Source organism: Rhamphochromis longiceps, linkage group LG7 (genome assembly GCF_057381845.1).
Source record: "Rhamphochromis longiceps isolate RC_006_pf linkage group LG7, R_longiceps_female_GT1.1, whole genome shotgun sequence".
Taxonomy (NCBI): domain Eukaryota; kingdom Metazoa; phylum Chordata; class Actinopteri; order Cichliformes; family Cichlidae; genus Rhamphochromis; species Rhamphochromis longiceps.
Genome location: NC_140563.1, coordinates 66,043,171 through 66,056,563, shown reverse-complemented (window position 1 = coordinate 66,056,563; position 13,393 = coordinate 66,043,171). Strand labels below are relative to the sequence as shown.

The window sequence follows — 13,393 nt, the reverse complement described above, 5'->3', positions numbered from 1 at the left end:
TTGTAAGAATCTGCGTAGTGTGTGTATATTTGCAGTTTCAACCTAAAAGTGGGGATTCATTAATAGTTATCAGATGAATAAGCACAGAATGAGATGACTGCCACCAATATGTCAGAAAAGAATATTTTACTGATAGACTAAAATGGTGTTTCCAGTGTGAGTCGTGTGTTTACAGAGGTCGAGGTGAATGATTTTTTTGTATAGAGGATAAAACTTCAGCAACACTTGTTGAGTCAGTGCCCCTAAAAAGCTTAAGTGTGTGGATGGCTGCAGGTGAGCGACATACAGTTAGAGGTTTATTACATTAAGGGACACTCCCTGACTACTTTAAAAACAAAACAAAAAAACTTAAGATGTATTTGGCAGTCCAAGAAAATCTTGGATATCTCGTTGCTGGAATGTATTCGGTGTGATAGTAAATGAATATTTGTGCGTGCTTGTCTCTTCTCTCTTTGTGCAGCTGGGAGCAGAGGGTGTTGCCTCATGGCAGAGTGTACTACGTTGACCACAACACCAAAACCACAACGTGGGAGAGACCACTGCCACCGGGGTGCGCCCGTAGCACTTTTAAATGTGTTTTCTCCATCAGTGCACTGGTTGTTTAGGGTTACGTAAAGTTAGGCTAATGCATGTGTCAACATTCCTTTCTGTAAACTAAAGGGCATTCAGTCATCACCTGTCTGAAAATAACCGTTTCCTCTGATATCTGTGGCCACTTTTTTTAGCTTCACCATCTGACAGTAACGTAACTGGGGAAAAGCAGGATCTGTCCTTAAATAACCATTTATGCCAGATTCAGATTAATGGTCTGACATTTGTGTCTATTTGGCTACATAGAGAGGAGGATTATGGTAATTACAGAAGATACAGAGGCCCACTTGTGTGCTGTCCTTGCCCAGTGGTAATGACACTTTGCGTAGGTTGAGAGCTGATTGTGTAAAAAGTTGGCTTGTCCGGGAAAAGGAACAACAGCGGAGTTCAGCATCTAGACAAAAAAAAACCCCACTGAAGATAAACAAGTGTTCTGTTCCAGGTTGAAATCATGACGTACTGTTTCTGTTCCAGGCTTGCACGTCAGCATAGGTAGACAATAAAGGCGCAGTTTGATCTCATTGCCCTGCACCGAACGGTTGAGGACATTAGGTTTAAACTGGACTAGGTTGAAATGCCCTGTGCCACAATGATTTAGGCCGACGCCTAAATCATTCCTGAAACATCAAAGTCAAAATGACAAAAAAAAAAGAATGTTTTATCAAAGAAAAAAGTAAAACTTAAAGCAAAACTGGCCAAAAGAGAATGGAGTTTATTATGACTAAACAGCAGTGGAGTGTGTGAGTCAGCAGTGTCGACGATGGAAAAGCAAGCAGAGGTGTTGTGGGACAGAAGGAAATGAGAGACGCTTTATTGTTCTGAGGCCCTTGTGAAGCACATCAGCTGACTGGCTGCTAAAGTTGACAGCGTTCTGTTGAAACGAGCCAAAACAGCCTCTGAGTTGGTGGGAGGGGCATCTGACCCCTGTGAGCTCTGATTGCAGCAATTCCATTGAAGTGAACTTGCCACAAGAATTTCAGTTCTGGGTGGACTGTGACTTTAAAATTAAAGCTGAACATATAAAGTTCCCTCCCAGTCTTGGTTTCTGCCCGATCAAAGCTTCTTGTTTTATTAAGAGCACGTTATATGTTCTCTGGCATAAACACACACATTGCACTGTAACTGTGCCTAACGCTGCAGCTTGATCGTAGTGTTTGTGTGCGGAGGCATCGTAACGAGAACACTGTTTCTCCCTCTTCTGGAGTACAGTGTTCTGCCAGAGTTCAGCCCATTTACCACATTTTTACTTGGAGTGAGTATTGATTGATTTTCAGAGCGTTTGACTGGGTGACAGAGAGAAAGAGAGGCTGTTTTTAGGAAACGGTTGCCCCCCCCAAACCTCCACCTCAGATTTTCCATACAAGGAACGAGAGCGTGGGGGCCCAGAGAACAAAAGTCCTTTCTTCATTCCACATGTACTTCCATCCACCACTGTACTGGCGGATGGCCGTTGTGGCCCTTCAGAGGATCAATTAGCAAGCTAATACTGCGCTAACGCTCCAGATGTACACATCAGGAGCTGTTTAGAGGATGAAGGGGGTGGGGTTGGGGTAGTTAGGCAATAGTGTTTTTTTTAAAGAATGAAAGCAATCCAAAGCCAGACTGAGGAGAGCTTCTCACATTGTTCTTCATCATATCATTTGCAGGGTTTGTGAGCAGTAACACGTCACAAGCTCAAAAATTTCTTTAGACCAAACAGACTAAACTGAAAAGCTTTTGTTTATATCCAGTATAGCATTTCAAAACATCAAATGATTACATCTTGACTAAAATGGTTAGAGTTAAGAAGAAGTACAGCATGCCAGACCAAAGTGTAGCTGTGATTTCCACTTAAAAAGTCAGTCTGAAAAACTTAACAAAGCCTTAAGCAGTAATCAGATCTGCGGCTGTGTTACTGAGCAACAGTATTTTTTCTTTGATGCTAAACAAACCAGAGTTCAGATTGAAGCTATCATGACCGAGCCCGGCCTGAAGCTTTAATCTCATTCTGCCCTCCACGGGAAACCCATGTGAGATTACCTTTTCTGTCTTGTTTTTTGACTATCCACTCTTTGTTGGTTAACGATACACCTAAAGGTATAAATTCTTGCATTTTAATTCTGTTCAGTTTACTTCTTTTGAATTAAATTGTATTTATAATGTACAAAATCACAACAACAGTCATCTTAAAGTGCTACATCCCCCTATAAGCAAGCACTTGGTGACAATGGGAAAGAAAAACTCTCTTTTAGAAGAAACCTCCAGCAGGGAGGGGCGGCCATCTGTTGTGACCGTTTGGGGGTGAGGTGAGGAAGAAGGAACGAAGCCACGCTGTGGGAGAGAGACAGAGATGATTAATAATAACTAATGATTCAATACAAAGAGGTATATAAACACATTGTGAGTGAAGAAGAAACACAGTGCATCATGGGAAGCCCCCAGTAGCTTAGACGTATTTTGGCATAACTAAGGGAGGATTCAGGGGTCACCTGGTCCAGCCCTAACTATATGCTTTATCAAAATGTAAACTTTGAAGCCTAATCTTAAAAGTAGAGAGGGTGTCTTTCTTCCAGATCTATACTGGAAGCTGGTTCTCCAGATGTCTGTTTTTAAATATCCTAAAAATCACAAGTAAGCCTGCAGTCTGAGAGCAAAGTGCTCTAATTGATTGATACAGTACTATAAGGTCTTTGAGATATGACGCAGCCTGATTAGTCATCACCTTAAGTGATGAAAAGGATTTTCAATTTGGTTCTGGATTTAACAGGGAGCCAATGAAGAGAATCTAATATGGGAGAAATAAGGTTCCAAAAGAGGATGCATCAAGGTGGCATCCCAGTCCCATCCCAATGCCTGAACCACCAGCTTTGGCCTTTTGATATAAGGAGCAGCGGCTCCAGGCTGTCTGCACTCCTCACACTAACTCTGAGTCCACTCTACAGAAGAAATCATCTCAGCCGCTTGAAGATGCAACTAACTCTTTCTGCTTGGAGTATAACCCAAAATGGAATCGACACTGAATGCTCATATTGTTCACCTAATGTTGTTTTTTTCATTATTACCTTTTTTTCCCACCAATAATTCAGCAGTTTAAGTAAGTCAAGCACAGACAGGAGACGGAGCTAATAAGTGTTGCTTTTGATTGACACGGTTATAAATAATGATTGAACTGTTCAAACGAAGCTCAACACTGCACTGTGTGATCTGAACATGGTGATGGGACTGTAGTCTACAAATTCCAGGAAATACGCAGAGTAGATGGTTAATGACATGGTACCATAACTGGTACAGAGCGTCAGAGACAGATAGCCCAACTGAGGAGAGACTCAGACGGGCCTCTGTGGGCTCTGGGATTTTCCTCGGCTCCAGTAAATAACAAGCCAGCGCTAATATCAGAGAGGGAGCAGAGTTTTCTTGTGCATTTTAAAGAAAGCTCAGAGGCATCGTGGTCAGACAGACTGTCCCTCCACCAAATAACTCGCTGTGTTTGCAGTCATCCGTGTTACTGAAGTGTCCTTGAGAAAGAGACTTCTTTGCCGGGGCTGTCACATGATCCTCCTGGTTTGTCTGTGTTTACATTCATGCACTGCGTCACCCATTAGTATCATATAAAATATCATATCAAGTTCTTAGAGAGCTCAGCAGTGTTTTTAAATATTATATATGTAATAGTAATTTATCTAATTAAACACCTTATTGGATCGCTTGCTTTCATTGTATTTGTTACCATTTTTTAGTTACTAACTTTTGAACATGGGGCTGCTGTCTGGTTATTAGAACCAAAAAGCCTGACTTAAAAAAGAATTTGAACTGTACTTTTTCCCCCATCATTAACAATTTAACAAGTAGATGAAAAATTATTATTGTGGGCCGGCATTAAAACTAATTATTTCCACTTACCTTGACCTAACTATGCATGTTACTTTTCAAGAAGATTGTTTGTCCTGAGAAATGCGTAATGTGTGTCTTTGTCCTAAGATGTAACCAAGTCCAGGATCTTCTGTTGCATGTCTTTTATTTTCTTCCATCTCACTGTGAGCTTGTTCTGCTGGGCACTAAAGGCTTAAATACCCAACAGATGAAAATTATTACCATTTTGTGTTATATAAATATGCAGGCATCCAATAAAACATGATGCAGCAAGTAAACTCTTAGCCTCGGTTGGTAAACTAAATCTTCCATGCAGTTCTCCTCCTGCAGCCTGAATGTGAGTTTGCATATATGCTTCAGTGCAACAAAACTGAGCCTGTTTAGAGACTCAGGTTTGCAGCGAGTGGTCCTGGACTTTAGACAAACTGAAAGGCAGCGGCTCCAGTCATACTGATTCTGTGTGAGCCAGCTACACTGCTTGTATTATGCTGATTTCAATCAGTCGTTAAGTAGCAGTTGTGCTGTTCTCCAAATATATGAAAGGTAAAAAGAACAAATGTAGCAAGACAAGAGTGGAGGTGTGGTGCTGCTGTGCACGACTATTTATTTTCTATCTGAGGCTGTCTGTGTGCATTTGGATTTTTTTTAAGCTGGTCTGTATCTGCAGTGAGTGTTTTTAGCCTTCGGAAGTCGATGCTGTTTTCTCTTTACCAAATTCTGTTGAACTTAAGTCAGAGATACAAGAATAGCAGCAGAGCAGCAGTCGGTCCTGGTGAGCCTGGGGAGCTGGTTTGTGTGTGTTGGGGAGGGGGGCTTTGTTCATGCGTTTGTCCTCTGTGGGTCTATTCTTTGTGTGTTTGTCTTTAAGTAGACTGTCACTATCTCAGTCCAAGTCCAGACCTCCTGTCTCAGGGGAAGAATAGCATGTACATAAACAACTGAGCACTCACATGAAGGACATGGTTAGTCTCAGTCAGAAACCTGACATATTCCATTGTTTTTACTCATCATGCGTAACGCCAGGCGTCGGCTTAAGGAGAATAAACTACTTGATATTTCAGGCTAAGCTAAAGTGATAACGTACTAAAACAAAATTCAGCTAGCTTCAGTCTCTGTCTCTTACAGCTGATTTTTAGGTGATTTACTGGAGCACTAATCCAAAGCAAGATTGAGACTTTGGAATAATCTTAAAACATCCTTAAAAAGGAAGCATTAAACAGTTTTCCATCGGAAACATTCCTTATGCCTGCCTCTTTTCCTTTCCTGAATCCTACTCTCTATCTGCCTCCTCACTGTGTTTTCCTTCCTTTTCTCGTCTGTTTCTCTTTCCTCGTCTCCATAAATAAGTACCGTTGCTATCAGCAGCTTTTCGATGCAACCACCCACTCTTGAAGCGATTAATAAAATCTTGTTGAAAGGCACAGCGCCCGTTGCTGCCCCGACTAACCCTTTCTGCGTCCCCCCTTGCAGCTGGGAGAAACGAGTGGACCAGCGGGGCAGGTTCTACTATGTGGACCACAACACCAGAACCACCACGTGGCAGAGGCCTACAGCCGAGTCTGTGCGAAACTACCAGCAGTGGCAGAGCCAGCGCAGCCAGCTGCAGGGCGCCATGCACCAGTTCAGCCAGCGCTTCCTCTACCAGGTACCACAGGGTTTTAGTGGTTTCCAGCATGCAGTACACTGGCCTTTAAAGAGCTCAGTCAAAGATGTTTTTGAATACTTTAAAAATGTTGGAACAATTGGAAAGTAACCCCACTAGTAGCATATATCCATTTAAGCTACAGTGTTGCAAGTTGAGAACAAATAACCTTGGTGGTTAAAGCCCTTAAATGTTTACAACAGACTCTTGTTATCTCTCTGATGCATAAACCTATGTGGTGACAGCATTTCCAGATAACACCAAGCATCTACTTACATATTCTGGGTTATTTTTCTGGCAGTGTTGGTCAATGCTTTGAGCCAAACCATAAACGTGTGTCTGTCCATCCAACTCCTCATAAATCTATCTCAACAGCTGATCATCTGATCGCCTTTAAACTTGCTGGTTAAACTGTTTAGGACTTAAACGAAGTGCAGTGGTGAGCAGTTCTCATGTTTTGGCTAAAAGTTTTTTTTGAGTACTGCATGCGCCACTCTGTCCACACGCACACAGAGTTTACCGTATTCCCAGATTTCATAACCCTAAATTTACACAGTATTTAGGGCTTTGCAGGCATGTGTAGATACATATCCCCTTTTTAAACCTGGAAGTTTATTATTTCTTATTATGTGAATTGTTGCAACCAAAGATGCCCAGGGTTAAATTCTTTATGAACATGCACTACACTAGTGAGGTTGCAAAAATCTCTGGGTCTCTTCCACAGTGTGTTTTGCCCTCGCTGAGCCCGATTCTTCCTGTTAAAAGGGAGTTTTTCCTTCCCGCTGTTGCTGAGTGCAAAATCCAAGGAGGTCATTTGGTTATTAGAGTTTTCTCTGTTTCATTGTAGGGCCTTTACTTTACAGTATAAACCACCTTGAGGCAAATGCTGTTGTAAATTTGCATTACATAAATACAACTGAAATGAATTGAAAGGTGGCTATAAATTGGTCAAGTGCTGAGACGAGAGGGAACGCGGTAATGTATCTTGGTATGTCTGAATCAAGCTATAAGGAACATTAATGTAATAGCCACCTAGTCTCAGTAAAGCTGTCTCTTTGTGTCGTTTAGACACAGCTATCCTCCCCCATTCTGGCGGGTTTGAAATTGAGGAAAATAAAGTTGGTTAAAAACACCAGACTTTTGAGGCGGAAGATTCCATGTTTTGGAAAAGCCGTCCTTCATTTAGACTGAGGAGACGGTGAAATTCTTGAATTTGGCACAAAACGTTTGCTTTGTTTAGATTTGGACATGACTGTCACGCAGGCACCACGAGACTAATGTCTGTATGATTTGAGTAAGTCGAGCAGTCTGAAGGCGTCGTCTGCGGGGGGTTAGGGATGATATTTGAGACTTGTTTATAGTATTTTTCCAGCGCAGCCAGTTGATGTTTGGCCGCACTTCTGACAATCACAATCTTCTCCATGAAGCAGCCAAGGTCAGATTGCAGCCAGACAGTAAAAACTTATGGGGCTAAAACAACAGAGCCTTCTCAATGGACCATTAGTAAAAAAACGCCTTAAAACTCTTATAGGCTTCTATAAAAACACCCCGCCCTGCACTCCCCGTGCTGGTGTTTCAGTTTTTATGAAATCTGTGTGTTCGTCTCAGTCTTTCTGTTTTACTCTGTCTGCTTGTGGCGGCTTATTTTATATGCTTCCAGCTGTCTGATTCCTTTGTCGTGTTTGTCGTCTTTGAAACAACCTTCACTTGTTTTTTATCAGCTTGTCCTTTTTGCTCCAGTCATTTTTTAAATGCTCTCATCATCTTTCAGCTCTTTTATCCATCAGTGAGTCCCTCCCTTTTTACACTTGTTTCACTCATTGTTGATTTCACGATGGACAGTATCTGTTTGACATGATCTGAGTTTGAACTTGAAGGCAAAACATTTAATGGAAAACACTGTCAAAGTTAGCTTTGGTCTTCATTGTGGCTTGTATTTTTCCTGACTTCTTGTCTACACACGTTAATTACTTTGGACTGCTGCAGTTGTTAGGGATGCATTGATGTGTTATGTTGATCAGATCACTCTGAAATCTCCAAAAAGAATGGCACGATCTCCTCATTTGACTTTTATACATAGCACAGACGAAGCAACAGCAAACAGTAGGTAGGTTGGAGATACTTTCCAGCTGCTGCGTCAGCAGTTTTCCTTTGTTTCTATGTTTGCAGAAGTTTTCAACTAAACTGAAAACAGCAGCCAAGTGAACCTGCACAGTTAATCATCTCAAAAACGATCATTCATCTGTCGGCTTCTTACGATTACAAAGCATAATGTTGTTATCAGGTGTGCACTCGGAATGAGAGCAGAGAGAGGAGAAATTAGCATGATCATAAATTACAGCCTGTGTAGTAAAGGCTCTAATACTGAGCTGAAATGAGAGAAGTGCTTATAAAGAAGGCGAATTATTGTTTATTTGGTCCTGTTCTCAGGTGCTAATTTAATTTTAATTTAATTCATTTAACACTGATATTGGATTGATGTTCTCTATCAGCAGATATGCATAGACAGGGTGTCCGTATCAAATGGAAACAGTCCTCTTTTGATTACATCACCGGTCTTTCCTTTTATTTTACTTTTTTTCACATTCTCATATAAGATGAAAGCTGTATCAGTGTTTGTTATCTCGATCTGATACTGAATGCTGTCAGATTTATTCTCCACAATCCTGTTACAATGGTGGATGGCTGTATTATACATGGTCAAAGTCTATGTGAAAGTAATCCCTTTGGCTGAAAGCCGTGACTTTAGAACGAGGATATCCCTAAGACAGATGAGTCTTTTAATTATTTTTTTTTTTAACAGAGCAGTGGATTTTAACATACCGTTTCTAAATATCTTATTTTTCTTTAGAAAGCATAAATTATTTAAATTTGCACACAACAACAGAATTATTTTGGAAAAAAAATCAGGATTATTAGACATTTTTATTGAACCACAGCACAAATCACTGCTGTCCAATGATGTGCTTTGACTTTGTAATGCTCAAAGCTTGTAAAATCAAGTTAAAGCCTGACACCTATTTTACACACAGTATAAAAACCTTTGAGCTGTCACTCGAGCACATCCTGCCAAAAACAAAACAGGGGGCGTGTGTAAGACTACAACAAACAACTTCAAGCTGTTATCCAGCAAAGAGGATACACGTCTGACTATTTAAGATAAGATAAGATAAGATAACCTTTATTAGTCCCACACGTGGGAAATTTGTTTTGTCACAGCAGGAAGTGGACAGTGCAAAAGTTATGAGGCAAAAATTAGAATACAATAAGAATAAATACAGTACACAACTGTACAGAATAGAATAAAATAAAATACTATATACAGTAGAATAAAATAAAATAAATATACAATAAGATAAAAATAGAATACAAATACAAATACTATATACAACTGAGTAAAAATACAACGATGACAGAAAGGATTATTGCACTTAGTATTATTGCATATGTATGGATGTGTGTGCTTGATCAGTTAAAGTCTTTATTATGGAGTCTGACAGCAGTGGGGAGGAAAGACCTGCGAAATCTCTCCGTCCCACACCGTGGGTGCCGCAGTCTCCCACTGAAGGAGCTGCTCAGTGCTGTCACAGTCTGCTGCATGGGGTGGGAGATGTTGTCCATCAGGGATGACAGCTTAGCCGCCGTTCTCCTGTCACTCACCACCTCCACTGGGTCCAGAGGGCATCCTAGAACAGAGCTGGCCCTTCGGATCACCCTGTTCAGTCTCTTCCTGTCCCCAGCAGAGATGCACCGCCCCAGCAGACCACGCCATAAAAGATAGCAGAAGCCACAACAGAGTCATAGAATTTCTTCAGGAGTGGGCCCTCCACTCCAAACGACCTGAGTCTCCGCAGCAGGTACAGCCTGCTCTGCCCTTTCCTGTAGAGGGCGTCTGAGTTATGAGTCCAGTCCAGTCTATTGTTCAGATGAACACCAAGGTACCTGTAGCTGTCCACAGCCTCAATGTCCATACCTTGGATGTTCAGTGGTTGCAGTGGAGAATGCTTGTGCCTGCGGAAGTCTACCACCAGTTCCTTGGTTTTACTGGCGTTGATCTGGAGGTAGTTCAGCTGGCACCAGTCCACAAAGTCTTGGGTCAGACCTCTGTACTCCTTGTCGTCCCCATCAGTGATGAGGCCGACTATTGCAGAGTCATCAGAGAACTTCTGCAGGAAGCACTGGGTGGAATTGTGGGAGAAGTCTGCAGTGTAGATGGTGAAGAGGAACGGAGCCAGAACTGTTCCCTGTGGGGCCCCCGTACTGCAGACGACCCTGTCCGACACACAGCCCTGAGTCCTCACATACTGTGGTCGGTCGGTGAGGTAGTCCAGGATCCAGGTAGTGAGGTGATGGTCCACTCCAGAGTTCACCAGCTTGTCCTTTAGAACCGAGGGAAGAATGGTGTTGAAGGCACTGGAGAAATCAAAGAACATGATTCTCACAGTGCTTCCAGCGGTCTCCAGGTGAGCGAGGGAACGATGTAGGAGGTGAATGACGGCATCATCCGCTCCAATGCCAGGCTGGTAGGCAAACTGAAGTGGGTCCAGTGATGAGCTTATTAGGCGCCGAAGCTGAGCCAGGACCAATTATTAGCATCAGGGAGGCTAATAATTTAGTTTAATTTGATTAATATAGTTTTTTTGATTTTGTGAAATAATTTTATTTTAATGTAAAATAAAGTAAAATAATGAAAGCAGTGTTTGGAAAAGCTACGTTAAAAATCCTTGCACTGTTTAACAGTACTTGGAAAATCAAATTTTCATACAGGGGGTAAGAGTTTTGTCATCTGTATCAGTTGTAGCTATGGGGACAGAAGCCCCACCCACCTGCTCTTCATACTTTTTAATTGCGAGGGACGGCCAATCAGAAGAAAGGGTTAAAGGGAGGAGGAAATGCAGCTAGAATAGTTTGAAGCTCCAGTGTACGATAAATGAACATTATCAAAGATTATTCTCTGCCCAGGTAGAGTTCAAGAATAAATATATAAAGGAGGAAATGAGCAGTGTTTTTCACGCAAACTAGTGAATTTAAAGGAGGATTCGTGGTCTGCTGATTATTTGATGGCGTCTGCGTCACCTGTTATCTTCAGCACAGACGTCCTCTTCGTCTTAGCTAATCAGTGCAACAGTGCAGTGTTTTGGCTTTTTAATTTGTGCACAAATTTTTGTATATTTTTTTTAATTAAATTTTTCTAATAAACCTCAAATTCACCTTTTCTCCCTGACCTTTGTCTTGTTGTGACATTTGAATTTCCCAGCAAAGTGTATGTCTGTGTCAACACGATCAGCATCTTCAATGAGGCATCGTCTGAGAACAGACCCCACTTCTTCACCCGAGCTTGGCCCCGATACTCAATGATGTGAAGAATATTTTCAATCAGGTCCTTGAGCAGACTAAGCAGAGGCTGACTAATGGCCAACTTAGCCCATATGTAAACATTTCCAGTGATGTCAGATTGTATAAGTAACGTAAAAATAGTTGAACAAACAAAAACAAAGTTATAAGCGGTGTCACTATTCATTCAGGTTTTTAATGTCCGCACAGAAAGGTTCAGTTCGAGCTGGAAACTTTTTCTTTCCTCGCCCCTCCCTTCCTCCCTCTCTCCTTCCAAGTGTGTGAGAAAACCCAAGAGTCAGGTCTGCCCTCCGTGTTGATAGTACACTGCTCTGTCTTGGAATGCCCACACTGCTGATAGCAGCGACTATTTATGGTCCCAGTGTGTGTGAACAAGGAACACACACACAAACTCTTCATAGTTTTCCTGTGAACACAGCCACATGTTCTGCTGCCTGGCTCACACGCTCACCATGACTCCTCCAAAGCTTTCTTCCATTTTTCCCCCCCAATTACATTTTTTTTTGTTTGTGGTGGAACTTTACTGGTAAATGTCCCATTAGTCAAGTTTGCAATATTGGTGATGATATTGTGATATGGAGCTATATGATCTTGCCATGCAGTCATGTGCTCCTCCTCTGTGTGTGTTGGTGCAGATGTGTTCACAGGGCTGTAATGTTGAGGTCAGGTGCCACATTTCTCCTCTGAAGCACATGACAACTAAAGAGAGCCAAGGGGCCAGTCGCCCTCTTAAATGGACCATGCCGCTGCAATGAGACTGTGCACACACTCAAAAACATGGACTGTCTAAAGCTCCATAAACACAGGCACCAAAGTAATCATGCACTGGGTGTTGTAAAGGAGTTGGACACTCGAGTACTGAAACTTTTCAGCTGCTTACTGATGGTTTTGTGTGTCTGCCTTTTTTTTTTTAGAGTGGGAGGTGAGACGATTTTGTTGGTAGTGACTATAGGACACACTTTGAACTAGAGCAGGGCGATATGGCCAAAAATATTTATCACGATATATATTTGAAAATTTGCGATAACGATATAACCGACGATATAATTGATGCGAGACAAAATACAACTCCACAACATTACTAGCGCAAAAAGACAACCTTCCATTTATTTTCACTTAAACAAGAAGCTGGTTTTTATGTACATTAAAGCTTTATAAAAATGTAACAGTGCAAATGCAAATTCCTTGCTGAAAGTTTAACCAAAAGGCATTTCCAGTAGAAATGGGCTGACATATCCTGAGCATAACCATGTATAATATCCACTGAAGTTAAAAAGAGGTGCTTTGCAACATTAAACTGCAGTGTGCAGTACGCATTTTTCGGACCATAAGGTGCACGGGATTATAAGGCACATTAAGTGAAACAAAGCAGTCAGATAAATCAAACTTTATTAAACTCATTCTTCTTGCTTCCTCCACTTCTGTACCATTGATTCATTAATGTTGAATTCTCTGGCAGCTGCTCTATTCCCATGTTGTTGCAGTATATTAATGACTAACCTCGTATTGTGGATGGATTATCTCAGTTGTTCTCCTGACTGAAGTTTGGTCCGTTTACAGCATCCTGCCATGCGATTGCATTTGTCTCTAACCATGAAGAACCTTCACGTTAACTTTTATAAGTGGAAAAGTGTTAGTGTTCGTCCTCCAGCTTCACTGTTTATGTTATGCTAACATAGCTGTGTCGCTAGCGATCACGTAGCACATCATTATATACCAGCTAGCCCAACTTCAGTAACCCTACAAACGTCACTGCTGTTTAGTTTCCTGTCTTCATCTATGTTGGAAGTGATAGCAGAGCTGTACGTTTGATTTTTTTTCAGAAATCTCTCAGTCAGAACATGCAATATCATGCTTAGGTAACTAGCGAAACTAGCGAGCTAACTTCCGCTAGCTTCCTGCTAACTTCTAACTCCGTTAAATGTAATAACTTTTGTTTTCATGGATGCCTGGAAG

At 41.6% G+C, this 13,393-nt stretch overlaps 1 protein-coding gene across 3 annotated transcripts in view; it reads left to right on the top strand.

The window, feature by feature from the left end:
* Nucleotides 1-13,393, top strand: part of wwp2 (WW domain containing E3 ubiquitin protein ligase 2) — a 63,664-nt gene that overhangs the window by 28,293 nt on the left and 21,978 nt on the right. For 2 of the 3 annotated variants that reach the window (XM_085414877.1, XM_085414875.1), the window contains exons 9-10: nt 461-550; nt 5,911-6,085. In XM_085414877.1, the coding sequence (XP_085271003.1) occupies nt 461-550; nt 5,911-6,085 (265 nt within the window). The remainder of the gene's footprint in view (nt 1-460; nt 551-5,910; nt 6,086-13,393) is intronic. The other variant, XM_085414876.1, reaches the window with a different exon arrangement.